We start from the raw sequence: 24,827 nt of genomic DNA, 5'->3' as shown, positions 1-24,827 counted from the left end.
ATCCTGGCACTGGTTTAGTAGTGTATTGTTAGAATACTGTAGACCAGATTTATCTCCAATTTGAATTCCCCATTGAATAATCATCAAGTAGTTCGAGCACTGTGCTTGAATTTGTTAACTATAATTTTAAAACTGGCTCTAGGATCGACTGTGATGGTACAGTTTAGATAAGCCATTTTATTTCTTATGCTTCAGCTACATCATTTTTTAAAAAAGCTAAGGCAAATTATATAATACTCATTAAAGTGTTTTGATCTTTTTTATGAAAAATTTACTCTTATTAAAGACTAGTAGCCCGTTTGCACGAAGATTCGTGCAATAGACCTTCATTCACCTGGCTGCCTGCACCAGTTTTCTGCCGGCACCGGGGACCCAGGCCTTGGCTGTGGCCACCGCCTTCTGCCTTTTTCAGGGTCGGGGCTTGGCCCCGGGCGTTGGCCTTGGGCTCGGCGGCACCCAACATCCTTGCTAAGGATCGCAGGAGCCGACCCCCAGTGGTTTCCTGCGATCCATGCAGGCTCCCCGCTGGTGCCCAAGGCCGGGAAAGCCTCTGCCCCAGGCTTTCCTGGCCTTGGGCTCGCCGCACCCAGCGTCCCTGCTACCGATTGCAGGAGCCGAGGGGTGCCCAAGGCCCGGAAAGCCTCGGCCCCTGGGACCCCCGGGATTGGCGGGAGGAGAGGGATGGGCCCGGCCACGCCCCCACAGGTGGCCGATCGCCCCCCGGGACCCTCGGGAGGGGCGGGAGGGGCCGGCCACGCCCCCCAGGTGTCCCATCGACCCCCGGACCACCGGGAGGGGCGGGAGGGGCCCGGCCACGCCCCCCGGGTGGCCGATCGCCCCGGGACCCCCGGGAGGGGCGGCATGGGCAGGGTCACGCCCCCCCCCCCCCCCGGGGTGCCGATGGCCCCAGGCACCCCCGGGAGCGGCGGCATGGGTCCAGCCACGCCCCCCGGGTGCCGATGGGCCCGGCCACGCCCCCCGGGGTGCCGATCGCCCCAGGCACCCCGGGGAGCGGTGGCATAGGCCCGGCCATGCCCCCCGGGGTGCCGATCGCCCCAGGCACCCCCGGGAACGGCGGCATGGGCCTGGCCACGCCCCCCGGGGTGCCGATCGCCCCAGGCACCCCGGGGAGCGGCGGCATGGGCCCGGCCACGCCCCCCGGGGGTGCCGATCGCCCCAGGCACCCCCGGGAGCGGCGGCATGGGCCCTGCCACGCCCCCCCGGGGTGCCGATGGGCCCGGCCACGCTCCCCGGGGGTGCCGATGGGCCCGGCCACGCCTCCCGGGGGTGCCGATGGGCCCGGCCACGCCCCCCGGGTGCCGATGGGCCCAGCCACGCCCCCCCGGGGTGCCGATCTCCCCAGGCACCCCGGGGAGCGGCGGCATGGGCCCTGCCACGCCCCCCCGGGGTGCCGATGGGCCCGGCCACGCTCCCCGGGGGTGCCGATGGGCCCGGCCACGCCCCCCGGGGGTGCCGATGGGCCCGGCCACGCCCCCCGGGGGTGCCGATGGGCCCGGCCACGCCCCCCGGGGGTGCCGATCGCCCCAGGCACCCCCGGGAGCAGCGGCATGGGCCCGGCCACTGGGCACCGCCATCTTGATCTTCTCAATGGCGGATATGCCACCCGGAGTCCCGCCCCCAGCCTCCTGCCGGCCCAATCGTGGGCATAGCGGAGGTGCGGTCAATTTGCATGTTTCTCTATTATAAGGTAAGATTGTTATCGTCTTATGGATAGCAAATCTCTTTAAGTTTTTTTTCCTTTTCTTCTTAAGTAAAGCCCATTGTAAGACAGTGCTTCTCAAATGTTAATACACATGAGAACATAGGAAATCAGCTGGGCATCGTGTTAAAATGCAGACTGTTTGAGTAAGTCTGGGACAGGGCTGATAGCTTCCAGATGATACTGATGCTACTTGTCTATGGACCACAATTTGAGTAACAAAAGTGAGTTCACATCCAATCACCTTTACAAACCAGGTGTGAGAACTTAGGCAAATCACTTCATCTCTTTGATCCTCTATTTTATTATCTATAACAAATAAAAAATATATATTCCTCTCACAGAAATGCTCTGATTAGTGTATATGAAAAATGCAAGTGTTAGTTGATGCAAATTCATTGACTTTTCATGAGACCTATATTTATTTTTATAAATTCTGAAGCTTATTCTGGTGTATTATCTAATTCTCCTAAATATTATAGTGGAAGGAAAATGAGTTTTGGAGTCAAATAGACTTGGTTTGGAATTATGGCTTCATTTTTTACTATCTGTAGTCTTGGGAAAGTTACATGTCTGAATTGGTAAGGATAATAACCTCCTTGTGTAGTGTTTGCAAGGGTTAAAAAAGATCAAATACATAACATGCCTACCTAATACATACTGGTCTCTATAAATGTGGTGATGATATTACAATAGTAATATTATAATTATCAGCTTATTATTATCATTCACTACCTTTTCTGTTGGAGCATACTATTACTTGTATACCCATTATTAGGACATATAAATTAGGAGGCAAATTAATTGGCAAAAGAATTTAAAGCCAAGAAGCATAGCTAGCCTTGCTTACCTTTTTGAGGGGATTCAGTTGAAGGGTCAGATTATAATACAGTCTGAATATTAATGCTAAGGCCACATAGTCATATCTCCATGCTGGGCAGTTGGCTTCATTCCATCTGATAGCAGTAGTGCATCCCTAACCGTTTCTTGTTGATGATGCATAGTAATAGTTATAAAAATAAGTCAGACCTAATGCAAAACTATTGCCACTCCTTTAAATAATAGCACAGACATCTCAGAGTCCCTAATGGTATTTTATAATGCCATCTTTATAAAACCAAGAACAATGCAATTGTCATTTTCTTATAGAATCCACTCAACTTGTGTGTGAAGATTGTACAAGGAATCCGGGCCATGGAAGTTGATTCTAGTCAGTACTCTTTGGAACTGATCCAAATGGTCCATGCATGCCTTGACCAGGTAAGTATGACTTACATAGTGATTTCAGTTTAGTGTTTTTCCTCCCAGCTTTAGTGTTTGAGGTATGACATAGGTCAGTGGTCGGCAAACTGCGGCTCGTGAGCCGCGGTTTGCCGCTCTGTTGACTTATGAGTTTGCCGACCACTGCGTAAGGCATTACCCTTACCCAGAAGTTTTGACTTCAGGTTAAAGACATTAGTACATTATTAAAATGTTTTTTAAGTGTTTTTCCCTAAGGCAGTGGTCGGCAAACTCATTAGTCAACAGAGCGGCAAACCGCGGTTCGCGAGCCGCAGTTTGCCAACCACTGATATAGGTGAACCTGCACAAAACCACATCCTCTTTCCCAGGTAGGACGTATTTGTAGCTAGACCCAGAAGGATAGGCCCAGAAGGGAAATTACTGATAGTTGTGTGCTTCAGCCAACAAATGCGTATTTTGTTATGCTTTGTTCTTTATTACTTTATGAAATTGTGCTCCTCCTTTTTTTTTTTAAGGGACTTCCTTATGCTTTTTTTTTTTTAAATCATCACCTGAGGATATGTTTTGGGGGGGAGGGGGTGCGGAACATCAATGTGAGAGAGGAACATCAATCAATTGCTTCTTGTACGTGCCCCAACCAGGGATCGAACCCACAACCTTTTGGTGTATGGAACAATGCTCTAAACAACTGAGCAACCTGGCCAAGGTAGTGCTCCATTTTTTATGATCAAGATTTTTGTAACTTGATTTTATAAAAGTATAGTCAGAGTAATTTAGAGTTCCTAATGTACAGAATATATATAGTTCTAGTATCTCACAGTTTGTCTTTCAGTGTTGCTCTGGGTCAGTATTATTCCAAGTATTGTTCATGAACCACAGACATGGTTGGAGCATTTACAAGCAAATTATGAAGATTCATGGGCCCCAACCCAGACCAACTGGATCAGAATCTCTATGGATAAAGCCCAGAAATCTTTATTTGTAACAAGCACTCCACAAGATTCTTACGTTCTGTATATATTGAAATTTAAGTGAGGAAGTTGCATTTTCACTCATGTACCAGTGTTGATGTTAATGAGATAAACATGAAGCATGGAGTGTGACATAGGAAATTATGTTTTTTAAAACCAAAGGATAATATACTGTGGTCTTTGAATAATTAACCAATAGCCTTCTAAAAGGAAATAAAAAGCCTCTTTAGATCCCATTTTGCCCATTCCCTTTATATTAAAACTAGCTCCATTTGTATTCTTTAGGATCCTGAGCAGAGACCCACTGCAGATGAACTGCTAGATCGCCCCCTTCTCAGGAAACGTAGGAGGTAAAGTACAAAAAAGTCACTCTGTTGTCTTTCCGTAGGTGGTTGACTGTTAGCGATCTGATCAGAGTACCACAAAGCGGGTGGTGTTTCCTGACTTAGCCGCTCTGGTGCTATTTTTTACCAACATCTCTGCCTTTATTATTTGGGGGTAGCTCCTGACTTTTACCTCCTTAGCCTGTGCTATTTCTTCTAAATTTATACTGATGAGACCCTAAGACCTCCCACCCCCATCTATGAGTTTTAATCTAGAGTTAGGCATTAGAGTTTTAGTAATTAAGGGAAGACATCCTTAGGTTTGTATCTGAGTTCTGTCATTATATTTGTCAAGTTATTTAACATCTCTGTTCCTTAGTTTTCTCCTCCATTAAGTGAGGTGGGGTGAGGATTAAAAGAAGGCCTGGCACAAGGTGCTCAATAATTGTTGGATAGGAGCGTGGATTTGGACCAGACCATTTTTTTTAAAGTATATTCATTTAGATAGTAGGTTAGAGTTGGAGGATACCTTTTGCCCATTTCCTAAAGTCAAGCTTGATTGATTCCTAACAGGTTGTTTGCTGAGATTTATTCTATTAGAGGGCTCTAGAGGTAGGAAAGAGGGCCTTTATCCCTCACCTCCTACAGGAGGCTTCAAACCCTTGCTTAAAGGAAGAAGTGTTCTTTATCCTTCTTAAATTATCCTTCTTCTAGTCTGTATTTCATCCTGTTATACTATTTTGCCTTACTACCCTTTTTTCTCCCCTACCAGTTCTTTGTTTCTATGTCTTCCCAATATTCAGGCATTTACCATGCTCTTTTTCAAGCTTACCCTTTAGATACATTAAGTATATACCTAGTTCTACAATTTTTTCTGTTTGGTCAGTACCTTTATTCTGTTAGGTCATTTAATTAATCTTTTCTGCTTCTTTTCCAAAACAGTGTTTTAGTGCCTAGAATTATGTGTGATACTCCAGGTACAGCAGTGTGACCTTACATTTATGTTCTGTGTATATTCAGGCAGTGTCACTCTTTGGGGCTGATTAACATTTAAATTTTTTATCTGATTTATTTCTCAATAGTATAATCACTATTTTAATCTCTTATTTAAATATTTCTATTTATAATTTTAATTGCAATTTTTATTGAGATAGTTGTAGATTTACATACATATATTCTATAAAACTTTGTACTTTGATGGAAAAATGTAAGACAAAGAGCTTTCCAGATGAAGCACACACACAGAAAGTTGTGGGAAATATTCAGGAAACCCTAAGTCCTATTTGGCTAGATTAGTGGTGGTTATAGTCACAGGGTTCTCAAGAGCAACATTTCAGAAGCTTTCAAAAAATATTGATGCCTAAGACCATCCCAGGAATTCAGTTATAATCAACTTAGGCAGAATGAGAACCCTGGGCTAAAACATGGGCAGTAAATAGAGGGAAGGATGGCTGGAAAGGTAGGTAAAAAATTTTGAGTGCCAGACAAAGGAATCTGTGCTTAATTCAAGATATAGTACAGAAGTATTGGATGTGTATGAGAGGACAGTTCATGTGATGAGAGGCAGCCTAAGAGTTGCTTAACAATAATAATGTCAGTGTTACATCAGTATAGGGCTGGGTAAAGTGGATTGGAACTGTGGTGAGACCAATCAGAAAGTGCTATCATATTCCAGGTGGGAAGTAAAGATGCCTAGAACTAAGGTGGTGAGACTGGAACAGAGGGGTGAGTATAGAGGACATCGTATAGGTAGAATCTATAGAACTTGTTGATTAGGAGAATGGGGTTGGCAGTTTTAGAAATAGGAAAGTCAGAAAGAAAAGTTGTATGGGAGAGAGATAATGAGCTGAGATTTAGAGATGTTGAATTTGGCGAGTCAGTGGGCAGACTAGATGGAGATGTTGGCAGGTACTTAAAAATGTGCATCAGAGATCTCAAGGTTCTCTGTTCCAGCCTGGAACATTTCTCAGAGATAGAAAACAAATGACCCCAAACTGCTGGCCCCCTTGTATTTAATAAATTGTCTAAAGCCAGGCCTATATAACTGAGTTGTATCGGGGTTCTTTCCTAAAAGTACTGTAATGTTATAGGACACATACAGTTTATAGAGAATTAAATCTGTGAAATATATTAAAGAGACACTGGTGCAACATAGGGTTATATTATTTTGCTCATGTATCTTTGCCTTTCTTTTGATAGAGAGATGGAAGAGAAAGTCACACTGCTTAATGCACCTACAAAGAGACCAAGGTAAATGTTCAAGATACTCTTGAAAAGTAATATATCTTAAATTATCACCAGGGTGTCTTTCTTTGTTGGGTCTGTGCATTGTTTGATCCCGGTAATTAGCCTTTGGCCTCCTTTCAGAAGCCAACATCTGCTTAAATGTCAGATAGTTATTTCTGAGAAAAGGAAAGCTATAATTTCACCCTCATGCTAAAGTGGACATCATTACCATGATGAATGTTGAAAAGTTGAAAAGTGTAGGTGTTCTGGATCAGACTGGAATCTGATCTGGCTGAGCTGTGATGAAGCCCTGAGGCAGGAATTGCAAAGCCTGCAATGATTGAAGGTTAACATAGGTTGTCAAGAAAGAACATACTTTCTCATACCATAATTGGCAGTTCTTCTCAGGGAACAGACTGGAAGCATTTTTCTATGATACAGTTTTTATGTTAAATGTGTCTTTGTTCTGGGGGTTGTTGGCAGGTCAAGCACTGTGACTGAAGCACCCATTGCTGTGGTAACATCACGAACCAGTGAAGTGTATGTTTGGGGTGGTGGAAAATCCTCTCCCCAAAAACTGGATGTCATCAGGAGTGGCTGTAGTGCTCGGCAGGTGTGTGCAGGGAACACCCACTTTGCTGTGGTCACAGTGGAGAAGGAACTGTACACCTGGGTGGTAAGTGAAAGCTAAGTACTTTAGAACAGTGATGTAAGCATAATTGTTTACCAGACCCAGATGTCTAAGTTGAACATGTGCTGCAGGAGTAGCAGCATGGGCTGATGGAATATAAAGAACATCGATTTTTGTCTTTTTAGAATTCACTGATGTATGTCCAAAGCCTAGTACATATTAGGTCTCTTGTAATTTTTTTTTTTTTTTAATGAATGAGAAAGGGGGAGAGAGAGAGAGAGAGAGAGAGAGAGAGAGAGAATAAATTAAAAGAGCCAGAGGTTTGGCCCAGCCGGCATGAGCCATGAAGTCACAGTTCGATTCCTGGTTAGGGCACATGTCTGGGTTGCAGGCTCGATCCCCAGTGTGGGGTGTGCAGAAGGCAGCCGATCAATGATTCTCTCATCATTGATGTTTCTATCTCTCCATTGCCCTTCCTCTCTGAATTTTTTTTTTTAAGAGCTCTAGGTTTGGACTTAGGAAACTGGACTCTCGTTTAAGAAAGTCACTTAATTACCCTGTTCTATTACGATGAGATTCAGAGCAACTAATAGCTGTGAAATAGCTTTGTAAACAAATGAAGCGGTGTGCCATGGCAGGAAAATTCCAAGACTTCCATCAGTGATTGAAGATGGCTAGGTATATCTAGAGTAGGATTTTCCTTTGTTCCCCTCTAGATTCCATCCTATCTCTCACCTTCTTGAACAGATCACCTGTATTGCTATTTCTTTATCTCCCACTTGTTCCTCATTCACCAACAATGCAACTTTCATCTCTGTCATTTGATTGAAACTACTCTTAACAAAGTGACTTATAAATTGTGAAAATAAAACAGGTGCTTTTTATAAGCAAGTCCTTATCTTGCTTGATCTCCCAGCAGTATGTGATACAGTTTAAGTTGACCACTCTCTTCTTGAAGCTTTGTCTTCCCTTGGCTCCCATGAGAGCATGTTCCCTTAGCTTTCCTCCTGTTTCTTCAGCTATGCCTTCTCAGGCTTGTTTTAGACTGCTCTTTCTTTACCTGATCTTGTTTTAGGCCCTTGGTTTTCACTCTTCCTCCTCTTCCTGAGGGATGTCATTTTTTTCTAGTAATTTTCTGTAGGCTTTAGGAGGACAGGCTTTAAGTGGTGAAATAGTAGAGAAACTCAACTGTTGATTGATAGAAAGAAAGAATGAATGATATGGCATCTATTGTAGAGTGGTAACTTGTTATTTCATAAAACACTATCCCTGAAAGAACTAGCCCCTGTGTGTGCTGCCAAAAGTAGAGTGAAATTAGTGCCTTAAAAAACATTTATATAAAGACTTGCCCTGGCTTGTGTGGCTCAGTTGGTTGGGCAGCAAAAGGTTGCCAGTTCAATTCTCCATCACGGCACATGCCTGGGTTGCAGGCTCAATCCCTGGTAGGGAGCATGCAGGAGGCAGCTGATCGATGTTTCACTCTCACATTGCTTTTTCTCTCTCTCCCTCTACCTTTCTCTCTAAAAATATAAAAATAAAAAATTTATATAAGAATTTAGAGTTGAGTTATTGAATGAAAAGAATTACTTATCTCTATTAAAATATTGGAAAGTCATTTAGGACTATTCTATGTGCTGTATAGCAGCCTCTTTGATGTAGCCAAATTCTTTAGAACTCTATATATTTCAGGGAAACTGGCCAAAATTTGTAACTCCTTTTTAAAAAATATATATTTTATTGATTTTTTTACAGAGAGGAAGGGAGAAGGATAGAGAGTTAGAAACATCGATCAGCTGCCTCCGGCACACTCCCCACTGGGGATGTGCCCGCAACCAAGGTACATGCCCCTGACCAGAATCGAACCTGGGACCTTTCAGTCCGCAGGCCGACGCTCTATCCACTGAGCCAAACCGGTTTCAGCCAAAATTTGTAAAACTTCTAGTGAGAATATCCAAGAGGATGTACTCCAGTAGAAAGTAAATTAGACTATATAAAATAATTTTTTTATCATCACCCATAATTCTATATAATAAAACCCTAATAAGCAAATCGACTGAACGGTGGAACGACTGATCGCTATGACGCACACTGGCCACCAGGGGGCAGACGCTCAATGCAGGAGCTGCCCCCTGATGGTCAGTGCGCTCCTACAGGGGGAGCACCACTCAGCCAGAAGCTGGACTCCTGCCTCTATGGTAGTGCCAAGGACCCCTCAGGATGTCTGACTGCCGGCTTAGGCCTGGTCCCACTCCTCTTAGGCCCACGGGGAGACATCCCCTGAGGGGTCCCAGACTGCAAGAGGGTGCAGGCTGGGCTGAGGGATACCCCACTGCCCTCCCAGTGCACAAATGTCATGCACCGGGCCTCTAGTTAAATATATAGTTCACCTTAGAATTAAAAGAAAAAGGCAAAATTGGAACTGTGTCTTTTTAAGACCTGGTGGATATCAATTTGGATACTTTTAAGTCTTTACCTGCTGGCAGGGGTTTTTTACTACCTACAATTAGAAGGTTTAATCTCATAAATAAATAAATAACAGTTTAATCTCCTTATCCATTTTTTTTTTTCATTTCTAAATTTCCAGTTGATATTTTTCCTATTGTTTTTCTTTACAAAAAGTTATATTGAAGATTAGCATTTTGGCATGAAAAGTTAAAACTTCACAAGACCTCTTTATTTCACAGAACATGCAAGGGGGCACTAAACTCCATGGTCAGCTGGGCCATGGAGACAAAGCCTCCTACCGACAGCCCAAGCATGTGGAAAAGTTGCAAGGCAAAGCTATTCATCAGGTGTCATGTGGTGATGATTTCACTGTCTGTGTGACAGGTAAGCCATCAGCAGAAAGCACCCAAGTGTATTTAATGTGGGGTATTATACTGTGCAGTTTTAGTTGGGATTTTATAACAAAAGACAGTATTCACAGAACCAAAGACAGTGAACAGATATACACATTAATAACAACATGCTCAATTTGCTATAATATTAGGGGGGTGATGAGCAAGGAGAATGCAGGTGGATAACAGAGAAGAGGGGATGTGGAATGTCCCAGGTATGGAGAAAAATAACTTGACCACCTAGTCAGGTGTGGATAACACTAAATCAAGAATTAAGAGCTAAAATTAAATTTTGGTCTTGTCAGTACTCACTTTATGATTCGTTAGTACTTCTCTTTTTCTCTATAAAATAGAGATGACTTCAGTAAAAAATGTAAGCCTTTAACATGAGGATACTACCACTTTTTAAAACTGTTATTGTAACAGTACAAGTGATCCTATAAATACAAACAACTTTAGACTTGCACAGCCTAGCCTTCAGATTTCTCTGATGTAATCATCTCATGTGAGCTCATTGGCTGGGGTAGTCCTCATTTCAGTCCTGCCCACCTTTCTGATTGGACAAAATAAGTCATTCTTTTGATGGCTTGTGCTTTCCTTCCTTTTCCAGATGAGGGTCAGCTCTATGCCTTTGGATCTGATTATTATGGCTGCATGGGGGTGGACAAGGTTGCTGGCCCCGAAGTGCTAGAGCCCATACAGCTGACCTTCTTCCTGAACAATCCAGTGGAGCAGGTCTCCTGTGGAGATAACCATGTGGTGGTTTTGACACGAAACAAAGAAGTCTATTCTTGGGGCTGTGGTGAATATGGTAGGTGCAGCCCTGTCTCCGTCCACTTATTCCCAGGCACACAACCTGCTTTCAGGCTTGTGTGCATCTAAACACATCCTGTAGCCTCTACTTGAGAAGTGTTAATTCAGCAGAGGAAAATCTTATGGAATATTTTCATTGGGAAGGAGGCCCTCATTTTTTAAAAATAATTCTTTATTGTTGAAAGTATTATATATGTCCCCTTTTTTCCCCCATTGACCCCTCCAGCCTGCCCCCGCCCCAGGCCCTCACCACCCCCTTGTCTGTGTCCATGGGAGGAGGCCCTCATTTTAATGATTTTCTTTCTTATGTGTGTCTCAGGACGACTGGGTTTGGATTCAGAAGAGGATTATTATACACCACAAAAGGTAAAATCAGAAGCAGCTGCTTCCTAAAGCCTATTTAGGTCACACAGACTGCAGGAATATGTCCTCTTTCTCTGACTCCTCATATCAAGGTGTTCATTTCTGAAATATTTCCTATCTAGGACACTGACAATCCAGGATTCCAGATTTAGCACTCTGTGGTCTTGTCATCTGACTAAATCATAAAAAATTAACAAAGAGGATACAGCCTCTGTAGACACTGTGGAGTCACATCTTACTCGGGATGAGAGCTAAAATTAGCTTGTACAGTGAAAAAGTCACATCGAGCTAAATACACCCTGGAAAATTCCTTGGAAAGATATTGGAAAACAGCATACTGTCTTTTAGCCCAACACAGTCCTTCTCCCTCCTGTTTCCCCAGTTGAACACCTGTTGAACTAGTTTTTGTATTTAGGGGTCACATTGTATAAAACATAGTATCTAATTGCTCCCATCACTGCAAGAGCTGGCACAGGAGCTGAAACCAGCTGAGGGAAGAGCACGGTCACCTCTCACACCCACCCTAGGGCACAGGCTTGCCCACTCCAAAAGGTTGGCTGTAATCCACTATCCCATTCACTGCATGTGTTTATTTACACTTAAAAAATTAACATACATTTGTGGGGCCGTTCTCAGTGGGATTATCGGTTGTTCCTCTTCTGAAAAGGCTGTAGTCGGAACTTTGAGGTTTGAGTTTTCAGGTGTCAAAGACATCCGTCATGTGTGTCCCCCCCTCCACTCCTGTCTGGTTAGCTGCAGGGGGATGTGAGCATTCGGAAGTCCTGGCTGGTACCTCAGTACTTTATCTCCTCACTTAAAACATGACCAGACTGGGACCCCACAGGGCTGCTGAGTTTCTTTTATAACTGTCCTGAGCCTTCTGTCTCAGAGGGCAACATCAGCATTAGTGAAGCTTCTCCTTTCCCAACTTTTCTGAGAAGTTTTCCTAAGTAGGACTGTCCTGAAAACAAGCTTTGACAGGGGCTGTCTGTTTAGCTGACCTGGAACTGCCTTTTACTTTATTAAAAAACCTGAGTTTCTTGTTGAAAACAGTAGCCTCTAAGCTGCTATGCAGATCTGAAGAGCTTAGAGCAATCTTTACTTCCCTATAGTCATTCTGTTAAATGTAGGACATTTTTTTGAAAGAATCTCAGGGTTTTTTCCTAATACAAGTTACATTTGAGGGATTTTTTTTTTCCCTTGCAGGTGGATGTTCCGAAGGCCTTGATTATTGTTGCTGTTCAATGTGGCTGTGATGGGACATTTCTGCTGACCCAGTCAGGCAAAGTGCTGGCCTGTGGACTCAATGAATTCAACAAACTGGGTCTGAATCAGTGTATGTCTGGTATCATCAACCATGAAGTGAGTATCTCCTTTAGTGTCCTAGCCACATTGTCAGAATCTCTTTGGGAATGCTATTATTGGTTAGTGACCATGGAATTTGACTTAGGAATAAAGTGAGGATCTCACGGACATGTTTGGCAAAAGAAGCCAGCCACAAAAGAGTACATACTATATAATTCCAATTATATGAAGTTTAAGAACAGGTAAATTAACTTATGATGGCAGAAGCTAAAATAGTGGTTACTTCTGGGAGGAGGGTAATGGGTATTAACAGAAGGAGTGGAAGAGAGATTATAAGGTGATAGGAATGGTCTATAGCTTGATCAGGGTGATAGTTTTACATTTGTATGCATACAGGAAAATGTATCCAGCTGTGTAACATTTTATAGTTTGTTATACCTCAGTAAATCAATTGATTACAAAGAATCAAGTGATGGAATTCAGGTTCTGTCTTATCACTGAAATAGGCATAAGAAAATTAACATTATGAAAAGAATCATATTTCCATGTGCCACATCTCTGGAGAGTTTTTAGATTTATTGCTCCCAAATCACTGATCCTATACAGGCTTATTACATGTAATTACCATTTACCTCCTTCAAGGATGTCATGAAATTCACCACTGATGCTAAGTTTTAGTCTCCTCTTTATGTTAGTATGATGAATTTTTATCATTTTTCTAAAGAATCAAATATAAGAGACAAAAGTTTTCTGACTCAATGGAAAAGATAAGAATTAATTTTTAAAGCAGTCTCTGAAGTAGTGATTCTCAAATTCAGGACAAGTCTAGGGAGGGTGTCTGTGTGGTTTGAAAAGGCATATTCAAAATTACCATTATAGTAGTTCCCCTTTATCCACTGTTTTGCTTTCTGAGGTTTTAGTTACCCACAGTCAGCCACAGTCCAAAAATATTAAATGGAAAATTCCAGAAATAAGTAATTCATAAATTTTAAATTGCCCCACTGTTCTGAGTAGCATGATGAAATTGTGCATTTTCCCACAATTTGCCTGAAAGGCCTTTTGGTCGTTGTGACAACATTTTCAACCTGTTACCCCTCCATTTTTTACCTCATGAGTCTACTTTTGTTTTATCTTGTTTCAGGCATACCATGAAGTTCCCTACACAACCTCCTTTACATTGGCCAAACAGTTGTCCTTTTATAAGATCCGAACAATTGCCCCAGGCAAGACTCACACAGCTGCTATTGATGGTGAGTTGATTTACAACTACACACAGCCTTAGTAGCTCAGGCTATCAAGTGTAAGCTTTTATAAACAATATATACATTCTCCTGATTTTCCACTAGCACCCAGTATATTCTCATTAACAAATTAAGGCATTCAAGTAGATATTTATTGGTACTTATAAATGCATAATCAATACATGCTTTAATGAGAATGTCACACTTATAATGCAGACAACTACCATCTGTAAATTTTCTAAGTTAGGTAGTACCCATTTTCTACATTTTAAATACAGTATTAGAGAGAAAATAGAATATTGAGTCACTTCCTGGCTCTAATTGGTCATAGTTCTATATACCCTAGCTCCCTAGGTCCAGGATCGAGTGGCTAGCTTTGTATTTGTGCATGTACTCTTAACAACCAGAAGCTAGTCCGTGGAACTCTGTATTGGCTGCTTTTTCCCTCTGTTCCATTGACCCATTTGTGCCTGGTTATTTATTTTTGCTTCTCTCTCAGAGCGAGGCCGGCTGCTGACCTTTGGCTGCAACAAGTGTGGACAGCTGGGTGTTGGGAATTATAAAAAGCGTCTAGGAATCAACCTGTTGGGGGGACCCCTCGGTGGGAAGCAAGTGATCAGGGTCTCCTGCGGTGATGAGTTTACCATTGCTGCCACTGATGGTGAGTCTGGACACATCCTTCCAAGCTTTTTGGACGGGTGGCAATGTTTCAATTTTTGGTTGGGAAAGAGGTGGACTAGTTATTTATGAAGTTGGATCATATGTTAACCTTTTAATTTGTGTTGAATTAGTGGCCAGTTGTTGTGCATGTGGAGCGACATTAAGTTTTCATGTGTTCAACCTAGTGATTGTTTTAAAAGATCAGATTTCTAGATAATGTCAGGTTAATATTCTAAGTACCTGCTTTTATTACTTTAACAAATTTGATAAAATGTTTTAAGAATTATTAAATAGTTATATATACCTTGTCCAGCACCATATGGGTTTCAATAAATGTTGGCTAGGGGACTGGAGAAGAGAACAACATAATTTGACCTTACTCCTTGACATTGGGGTCAGCTGCCACTGCAGTGATGTCCTGAAGGACTGTATACTGTGTCTCTCAGTTTTCTGAACTGGTCTCACTGAATTTTCTTCCTTCCTATCATAGCTGTTTCTTCTCTGCAGCATATCCTTGCTGTTATCACCACTTCTCTTTTGTACTGCCACTTCTGCTAGTCTTCATTTCCTTCCCTTTTTCTTCTGCTTTCTTTTTCTTCTTTTTTCTCTAACTTCCTGTAGTACCTTTTGAACTTTTTTAATTTTTGTAGCTACTTCTTTCTTGAGACTGGTAAATAAGTCACATTGCATCTTTTTGTTTTTTCACTCATTTCAGCTTTTTTTTTTTTGGTGTAGTTCATGCCCTGAGATGTCTTTGTTTTCTTCTACTCTACCTGGTGTATATACATAAAGGATCCAGGGATAGTGTCAGATTAGTTATCTGTTATCACCATATTAAGTGAACCAGCTATCAGAGTGGCATATGAACCTTCTCTGCTTGTCCTAAAACTAGGGATTTTAGGAAGCAAACTGTTTAGTCAGACTAGGTAAGTGGAAATGTTACCTAGAAAGACAGTCAAGATGTCTCTAAGGATTAAATTTAGTGCAGCAAGTGCACAGGGCCTCAATGTTTCTTCAGTAGATCTGTGTACTTCATGAGTTAAACTTCAGAATGAGGGAATAAATTGGATTCTGTGGCTAGGCATATTACCTCTTGACCAACGTTCCTGTACTCTTCTAAAATGTATTGATTGCCTCATTCACACAGCAAACAAACTCAGTGCCTGCTATGCTCCAGGTCCTCTTTTAGGCTCTGGGAATAGAGAAGTGTGTCTCAGGAAGGCCCTGTCCTTAAGGAACTCACATTCTAGGAGGGTAGGAGAGATACCCATGTAAACAGAGTAGTTCAGGCAGGTAGGTCAGGTACCATGGCAGTATCAAACTCCTAAGCCCTGGAGTGCCTGGGGCTCAGTCCTTCTGTCTCTCCACTGTCTTCCTTTACTCTCTAAGTGAGCTCATTATCTTAAATCCCCCCTATATGCCGATAGCTTTATATGAAAACCCCTTATCTCCACACTCACTCAACAGCCTCTCGACTTAGATGTCTAAAGATAAGGGGGCTCTATAGCTAGTTTTCCTGGGTCAGTCCTGATTCATGCCTATTGTCCTGGCTTAATCATTAATCACACCCCCCTTTTAATTCAAAACTGTCCTGATTTGGATAAGAAGTTACAGGCATCTCAAACAAATTTACTATATTCAAAATCAAACTTCTTATTTTCTGTATAAACGTGTTTCACCTGCAGCCTTCCTGTCTCAGTAAATGGCAGCTCCAGCCTACACCCCATATCTCATCCATCAGCAAACCTACTAATTATCTTCTGATTATGTCCAACCACTTCTCAGCAGCTTCACTACAACTGGTCTCCCTGCTTCCATCCTTGGTCCCTTATAGTTGTTTCTTCTCATGGTAGCCTGAGGGATTTTTTCAAATACCTACTATTCAGAAGCTCTAATAGTTTCCTATCTTGATCAATAAAAATTAAAGTCATTACAATGGCCTGCATAGGTCCTACATGACCAGGATCCCAGCCATCTCCTGATCTCTTCTCTGACTACCGTCCCCTCTTGCTTTGCTCCAGCTGCAGGGTCTTTCTTGTTCTTTGTTTGAGGTGCTCACGTTACCTACAGGACTTTTGCACTTACTGTTTCCTCTGCCTGGAAAGCTCTTCCCCTAGATGGCCACATGGCTCTCTCTTCCTTCAATCAGGTCTCTGCCAAGGATCAGCAAGTATTTCTCTGACTATCCTATCCTATATAATAAAAGGCTAATATGCAAATCAACCGAACGGTGGAACAACCGGTCGCTATGATACGCACTGACTACCAGGGGGCAGATGCTTAACACAGGAGCTGCCCCCTGGTGGTCAGTGCGCCAGAAGCCAGGCTCATGGCTGGCAAGCACAGCAGCGGTGCCAGGAGCCTCTAAGGATGTTTGACTGATGGCTTAGGCCCGCTCCTTGTCAGTTGGACATCCCCCAAGGGCTCCCAGACTGTGAGAGAGCACAAGAGGGCTGAGGGACTCCCCCTTCCAAGTGCACGAATTGAATTGCATGCACTGGGCCTCTAGTCTATATATATAAAAGCCTAAACGACCATCTGACCAGTAGCTATGATGCACAATGACCACCAGAGGGCAGACATTCTGACAGTAGCTATGAGGTGCACTGACCAGCAGGGGGCAGACACTCAACGCAGGAGCTGACGAGCTGCGGTGATTTGGCAGCTGACGCACTCGGAACCAGAGAGGAGGGAGCCCGATTCTGGGGTGCATCACCCAAGAACCGCTCTCTCACAATCTGGGACCCCTCTGGGGATGTCAGAGAGCCAGTTTCAGCCCAATCCTCGCAGGCCAGGCCAAGGGACCCCACTGGTGCATGAACCCGTGCACCGGGCCTTTAGTCTAAAGTAATAATACCTCCCTTTTTTATTTCCACTACTTTTCTATTTATCAGTCTTCGCCCACTAGTACGTCACTTCCAGAGGGCAGCGACTGTTTTGTTCACGGCTCTGTCCCCAGCACCTCAAGCAGTGTCTTTCATGAAGTAGATGCCCAGTAAATATTTGAATGAATGATCAAAAAAAGTTGTTGAATGAGTAGAATGAATAAATGACTGGATGGCAGTATGTAAGAATGGTAGTCATTTTCACCTGGGGAATATAGGAATTGTTTAGGCTTATATAGGGGAGTAAACAGCTTTCCCTTGTTTTGTACATAGTGGGGAAACTTTCTAGCTCTAGGGCATAAAGATGGGAAACCCAGAGTTAGGAAGCCAGCATTCTAGTAAACTATCTGCTGTTTAATGTGTGTTTTTTTCTAGATAATCACATTTTTGCCTGGGGCAATGGTGGTAATGGTCGCCTGGCAATGACCCCTACAGAGAGACCTCATGGCTCTGATATCTGTACCTCCTGGCCTCGGCCTATTTTTGGATCTCTGCATCATGTCCCAGATCTATCTTGCCGTGGCTGGCACACCATTCTCATTGTTGGTAAGGATTTCACATGTGGGGGTTGAGGTGGCTTTGACAGAGGATAGACCTGCACCTAAGATACTGGTGGCTACATTCTTGGAAACAGAAGTGTCCTGAAGAAAAGAGGCTACTTCTCTAAGTTACAATGTCAGTGATGCATGCCTAGTGGTAGAAACAGAACATTGTCACTTCCTAAGCTTTATCATTTGCCACCTCTTGACTATTTTAAAAATAATTTTTTTTTATTGCTTTCAGAGAGGAAGGGAGAGAGAAACATCAATGATGAGAGAGAATCATAGATCAGCTGCCTCCTATACACCCCCCACTGGGGATAGAGCCTGCAACCGTGCATGTGCCCTGACCGAAAATTGAGCCATGACCTCCTGGTTTATAGGTTGACACTCAACCTCTGAGCCACACCAGCTGGGCATTTTTTAACTTTGTCCTCTGCCTCCCTTGCCATTGAATTTGTTACTTCTAGTTCTCTACTAATGCATTTGTTGTGTGTTGATGCTGTTGTGAGAAACATTTAGTACACCTTTAAAAAGAAACTAAATCATAACTGCTTTCTGCAGAAAGAGTACTTTGTTATGAACTAAATTATATAAAGGCCTGCTGTGAGATTTATAAGTTCATTCTTTTAGATCAGTGGTTCACTACCTTGGCCGCACATTAGAGTCTCCTGAGGAGCTTTTAGAAATCCCTGTCCAATTAAACCGAATCTCTAAAGCTTCCCAGATGATTCCAAAGAACAGTTAAGGAGAATTGCTACTTTATATAGTGAATATAGTTAGAGTAGCTAGTGGTGCTTTGTTTATATTATTAATATCTCAAACAGTAATTAATTTTAGTTTATCTGGAGTGAGGGATAGCAGTTACCTCCTAGATCAGTGGTCGGCAAACTCATTAGTCAACAGAGCCAAATATCAACAGTACAACGATTGAAATTTCTTTTGAGAGCCAAATTTTTTAAACTTAAACTTCTAACACCACTTCTTCAAAATAGACTCGCCCAGGCCGTGGTATTTTGTGGAAGAGCCACACTCAAAGGGCCAAAGAGCCGCATGTGGCTCGCGAGCCACAGTTTGCCGACCACGGTCCTAGATCAACTCCCTATCCTAGTCCTTCTCACTTTTTCCTGCCTATAGCTGTGTAAAATGCTTAACTACTGAATTTTTCTCCTCAGAGAAAGTATTGAATTCTAAGACCATCCGTTCCAATAGCAGTGGCTTATCCATTGGAACTGGTAAGTAGCAATGTCTTAGGTACCAGTAGTTTTGTGAGGTGTGGAACTTTAGGTTGGAATCCATACAGTCTCTCCCAAAAAAGGAAATGATCTTTTGGAAATGGGAATACAGTGATCAAGAGGGAGGATTATATTTTGGTGGGTTTCACAGTAAGTTATGAACATTGTGGTCAGAGGAAGAGTACATCTTTGCCCCCACACATATGCAAGTAATTATGTGGCTTGCCCAATATTGTAATGTGACTTATGTATTGTCTTTTTCCGACGATGCTTAGGGGCTACATATTCTGTCTACCCTGTATTTCCATGGTATTTCTAGGGGTATTCTACTCTATAGAAATAGTTCTTCAAAACAAGCCCTCAGAATTAAATGTTGGCGAGACTTCCAGGTGGTTAGGAAAACTAGCTTAAAGCTCTCTGGTCGTTTTCCTTTGGCTTCTTTGTTCTTAGTGCTGTGTTATGTGGGATCATGCCAGGAAACTGGATCTGTGTTTCTTTTTGGTTTTCCATTTGCTAGAGTACCTGTAGTCTTTGATGTCTCAGAATATTTTGTGGAATCAAACAGATAAAAACCCAGAATAAAAGCAGATTAATCCTCCAAAAAGAAGTAGTTGAAAATCTGATCTAGAGTTGTTGAACTTTAGTTTACAGACACACACACGCATTATACCTCTTATTAGACTCCTTTAGTAATTCATTGCTCAGCATCTATTTGTGCATATTACTACCTGTCACAAATGATAAAATATCTTTTTGCAAAGCACAGCTGTTCTATTGGAGCTTTGTTTTGCTGGAACAGTATTTAAAGGAAAAACATAAGATTAAAAGCACATGTCCATTGGCTAGAAAATATAAACTACATAATGGCAGGGATTTTTGTCTTTTTTTTTTTCCAAAGAGGAAGAGAGAGAAACATCAATGGTGAGAGAGAATCATTGATCGGCTGCCTTCTGCATGCCCCCTACTAGGGATCGAGCCGCAATCCAGGCAAGTGCCCTTGACCAGAATCAAACCTGGGACCCTTCAGTCCCCAGGCCGACGCTCTATTCCCTGAGCTAAACCGGCTAGGGCATTTTTCTCTATTTTTATTCATTAATTGTATCCACATTGCCTAGAAGAATGCCTGGCAAATGGCAAATGCCCAGTAAATAGTTGTTAGTTGAATGTGTTGTTATCATCCAATAGCATGTTATATAAGAGTGACAAATGAACATCTACAAATATTTCCATAATGTAAAATGTAAAAAGCAAGTTACAGCAGACTACATGTCTTATATAAAGTCCAAAACCCAGCAAAATAAATAACATACTGCTTAAGGATACATACATATGTGATAAAGTTGTTTTTCAAAGAAGAAATGACAAATACAAAATTAAAAAGTGCTTACATCTGGGTAGGAGGCGAGAGAAGGAAGGACTTCACAAAGCGGGCCAAGTGATATAGGTAATGTTCTAGTTCAGCACTGGCCACCGCTCTTTCTGCAGCAGTAACTATGTTCTGTATGTGTGCTGGCCAGTGTAACAGCCACTAGCCACATGTGGCTATTGGGCCCTTGAAAAGTGGAGACTGACTGAGGAACTGAATATTTAATTCTGTTTAAATACCCATATTATTAGGCTACCATATTGTAAAGTATAATTCTAGTTCTTCAAGTGGTAGATTCATGTGTGTTTTATTAGGCATCAAAACTTAATAATTTAAAAATCATCTTCTGTATATCTCAGATGTAACGTAATTTTTAAAAACGATTTAAAACAAAAAGCAAGCTTCAGAATTATTTTGGCATCTATAGTTCTATTAGTTTAGTAGGACTGCACTGGTCAGTATAGTTGTAGTCATAAACAGTCCTTTACATTTAACTTTGGAATAGACCATGCAAATTATCTTTTTTTAGCTTTGGCAAAATTTACTTTTTCAATTATATTTTTCTTTGGCCCATAGTAAAATTCAGTTTCATTTCTTGACTGCACATCAGCTAGTCTTCATTAAGGTAACTTGGAATATGCTTCATGATATGAAAGAACCAGCCATCATATTTTTTAAATTCTTACAAGTAGTCATCAAAGAATTTAATGACTGTAATGGTTGAAGACTTCTTCATTCAGATGTTTCCCCAGAAAGGGAGTTGGTGGTGAGTTTATCTGGCAACTTTAAGTGGTTTTTGGCTCAAATGTGAAAGAGCTTTGTATATAAGATGAACCTTTGTGGAGGATTCTGGAGTCTGGATGTATCTTTTAAAGCGTGGATGCTAGATTTGATGAGCTGTGCTTGGGGTGATTGTTCAGTTATGGTTTAGAACATTGATCACCTGCTGTGAACATAGGGATAAGCAAGTTTGGAAAGAAGTAAATTATCATTATGAAGCTACTGATATCCAATACCTGTGTAAAAACTAAAAAATTTAGTCCCAAATACCTGACTTACACTGTTGCTATTCTACTTGATGCAACTCTAGTAACCTCTTCCTAAGTCAGTGGGGCTATAAGGTGGTAAATCTTTCTTGCTGCATAGCAAAGTTGTCTATTTCTGTGCTGTGTATCTGTCAGTGGTTCAGAACTCTAGCCCGGGAGGAGGAGGCGGCGGCGGTGGGGGAGAAGAGGAGGACAGTCAGCAGGAATCTGAAACTCCCGATCCAAGTGGAGGCTTCCGAGGAACAATGGAAGCAGACCGAGGAATGGAAGGTTTAGTCAGTCCCACGGAGGCCATGGGGATCAGTAGTGGGGCCAGCAGCTCCTGTCCTGGCTGGCTTCGAAAGGTAATTGCTTTGTAGAGGTACCTTAAATACAATATCAGATCCTTTGCAGGGACTGAAAAGGAGTTGTCAGAATCTTTCAGTTTCCCATGTCCTATTCGGGTGTTTTGTAGCAGGCACCTGGGTTTCTCATTTCCACCTGGAACAGAATCACCAAATCTTGAATCCTTTTTTCTTCCTGACAAGAACAGATGCAAAATGTTCTCATACCTGTATTACTTAAATGAATATAAATTAATACAGGTAGTTTTTGTAATCCATGTGTGCAAAGATTAAGCTTATGATTTTGTACTGTGGTTTGGGGCAATTGGAATGCTTACAATAGAGAAATGGATTATGAAAGTTGAAGTGCAGACAGTAAAAATGTTGGAGTAAATTTATTTATATGGAAAGTTGGTTATAGTATATGGCTATGCATAAGAGGATAGAATAACACCTATGCAGTATGATCCCATTCTTTTAGCAAATATGTAATGCATAGAAGAATGTCTACTGTGAAGACTATATTAATTATTTTAACAGCGGTTATCTACGAGTGATGGAATTGGTGGTGATTTTTATCATCCCCCTTTGCCCATCTGTATTTTCTCATTTTCTACAGTGAACATTTATAGTTTGTGAAATTTTAAATTTTTTTACCAAAAAGATCAAATCTATATATTTACAGCTCCCTGTATAATAACTTGATAACCAAACTTGATAGCTGTACAAGGAGTCTAAATGGAGGAAGCAGTACACTGTACTATCTCAGCCTTTAGAAGCCTGGCAATTGCCTCACTACCATCACTTTAGAGCTTCCCAAGTCACTGACTCGCCTACATAGAGTAAGTGTGTTGGGGAAGCATGTCAGGCACTCCAGATTCTGTTCTTGAAGTTAAATTCCTATCACTGGAACTCCTCTGAGGAAGGGCTGACAGGTTGTGGACAGGTAGGGAGAGCTATGTCATAACCACAAGTGTCCTGACCCACTAGAGGGTGCTGATGTCACAATAGAGTGAAAGCTTATAGCAAGAAGGAAATTTGAGGTAAATGGCTCAAACAGAACTAATGAGATTCTTTCTCTATACATAGGAGCTGGAAAATGCAGAATTCATCCCCATGCCTGACAGCCCGTCTCCCCTAAGTGCAGTTTTTCCAGAATCTGAGAAAGATACCCTGCCCTATGAAGAGCTGCAAGGACTCAAAGTGGCCTCTGAGGCGCCTTCAGAACACAAGCCCCCAGTAGGTGCCTGAGTAACGGAGCTTTTTGCCTTTCGATCTCAACTAGATACAGTGGCTGCAAGCTCTGCCCAGTTCTCTTGGCCTCATTGTCTCCTCCTCTAGTTTCTTTGGTCTCAGGCTGCTCTGTATCAATTCATTACACTGTCTATTTGGTAGTGCTGAAAGCAGGGGTCCTCAGACTTTTTAAACAGGGGGCCAGTTCACTGTCCCTCAGACCATTGGAGGGCCAGACTATAGTTTTAAAAAAACTATGAACAAATTCCTATGCACACTGCACATATCTTATTTTGAAGTAAAAAAACAAAACGGCAAAAACACCCGCATGTGGCCCGCGGGCCGTAGTTTGAGGACGCCTGGCTTAAAGCCTCTACTAAAGGGTAAACTGAATTGTGTTGGAAAAATATTCACTCTTTCACATTGCTGACAGGCAAACACTTTTCTATAGCAGAGAACTATCTTTCTTTTCTTTCTGCCTCAAAAGTACCACCATTGAAATTACACAATTCAAATCCAGTTTTTCACAATACTGGTAGGGTGGGTTGGAGGCTTTAAATACAAGGTGGGGCAAAAGTAGATTTATAGTTGTGAGTACGTGAAGCACAGAGTATGTTCTTGTATTATTTAGTAATTATTGTATTATTTTCCATACAAACAACTGTAAGCCTATTTTTGCCCAACCCTGTATAAGTAAGAAATAATGCTTAGGTCCAACGCATGTCATGTATACCTAACCTTGATAGAAATCAAATTGTGGTAAATACCTAAATAAAACTGTAAACCAGGGGTCATCAAACATTTTGGGCCACATTATAATTATTTAAAGCTTTGTGGCCATACAGTCTCTTTAGCAGCTATGCCACTCTGACATTAGCAGCCATAGATAATACATAATGAATGAGTATGCTTGTATTCCAATAAAACTTGACAAAAACATGCGGTAGTCCTGATTTGGCCTATGGACTGTCTTATGCTAAACCTTGCTATAAACAGTGTACAATAGAAGAAGGGAAAAAAGTTCAGACTAGCAAAATTGAAAAGCTCCCCAGAAGAGGTAATGCAACCTTTGAAACTTTAAGGTAAACCTTTAAATTCCTCTGTTAGTTGTTTTAGGAATCCTGTTTACTGAACACCTCTCACATCTCTTCTAAAGGGTGATCTGCTACATTTCATGCATATTGACCCTTTGGATCACAGTTTCCTCAGTGATTGGAAAGACTTGTTCCAAAGTAAATTATGCTTCCCCACCTCAGCATTTTGTTTGTTTATTTTTAATCCTCACCCAAGGATATTTTAGAAAAAGAGAAACATCGATGTGAAAGAGAAATATAGATTGGTTGCCTCCCGTATTCACCCTGACTAGAGATCGAACCCACAACCTGGGTATGTGCCCTGAACGGGAATCAAAACAGCACCCTTTTCTGTATGGCACGATGCTCCAACCAAATGAGCCACACTGACCAGGGCCCCATTTCAGCATTTTAAATGGGAAGATATCAGTACACTTTAAAAGGTTTTCATGAAGTCTTCCAAAATAGATGGTTGGTTTTTTACCTTAGCATAATGGAGACTGAGGCAGAGTCCTCTTCCCCTATTATGTTGGGGCCAGGTGCTCTTGTAATCCTGGCTATTTTCTGTTTCTCTTGCATGGACTTCATGTATGTGTTTTATTATATATTTTTTTAAATATCTTTTTATTGACTTCAGAGAGAGAAAGAGAGAGCGGGGGAGAGAGATAGAAACATCAATGATGAGAATCATTGATCAGCTGCTTCTTTCACACCCCCTCTGGTGATCGAGCCCGAAACCCGGGCATGTGCCCCAGCAGGAATCGAACCGTGACCTCCTGGTTCATGGGTCGATGT

The 24,827-nt window shown here is 42.1% G+C and overlaps 1 protein-coding gene across 2 annotated transcripts in view; it reads left to right on the top strand.

Moving 5' to 3' along the window:
* The window catches only part of NEK9 (NIMA related kinase 9), a 40,000-nt gene that overhangs the window by 10,281 nt on the left and 4,892 nt on the right, over nt 1–24,827 (top strand). For both annotated transcript variants that reach the window (XM_079769445.1, XM_079769444.1), the window contains exons 7-20: nt 2,870–2,980; nt 4,219–4,283; nt 6,456–6,506; nt 6,966–7,158; nt 9,798–9,942; nt 10,561–10,761; nt 11,083–11,129; nt 12,333–12,488; nt 13,573–13,681; nt 14,172–14,333; nt 17,593–17,763; nt 18,932–18,991; nt 21,539–21,747; nt 22,816–22,965. In XM_079769445.1, the coding sequence (XP_079625571.1) occupies nt 2,870–2,980; nt 4,219–4,283; nt 6,456–6,506; nt 6,966–7,158; nt 9,798–9,942; nt 10,561–10,761; nt 11,083–11,129; nt 12,333–12,488; nt 13,573–13,681; nt 14,172–14,333; nt 17,593–17,763; nt 18,932–18,991; nt 21,539–21,747; nt 22,816–22,965 (1,830 nt within the window). The remainder of the gene's footprint in view (nt 1–2,869; nt 2,981–4,218; nt 4,284–6,455; nt 6,507–6,965; nt 7,159–9,797; nt 9,943–10,560; nt 10,762–11,082; nt 11,130–12,332; nt 12,489–13,572; nt 13,682–14,171; nt 14,334–17,592; nt 17,764–18,931; nt 18,992–21,538; nt 21,748–22,815; nt 22,966–24,827) is intronic.

This window comes from Cnephaeus nilssonii (genome assembly GCF_951640355.1).
Source record: "Cnephaeus nilssonii genome assembly, chromosome: 4".
NCBI classification, from domain to species: domain Eukaryota; kingdom Metazoa; phylum Chordata; class Mammalia; order Chiroptera; family Vespertilionidae; genus Cnephaeus; species Cnephaeus nilssonii.
This window is presented reverse-complemented; position numbering and strand designations above follow the sequence as displayed.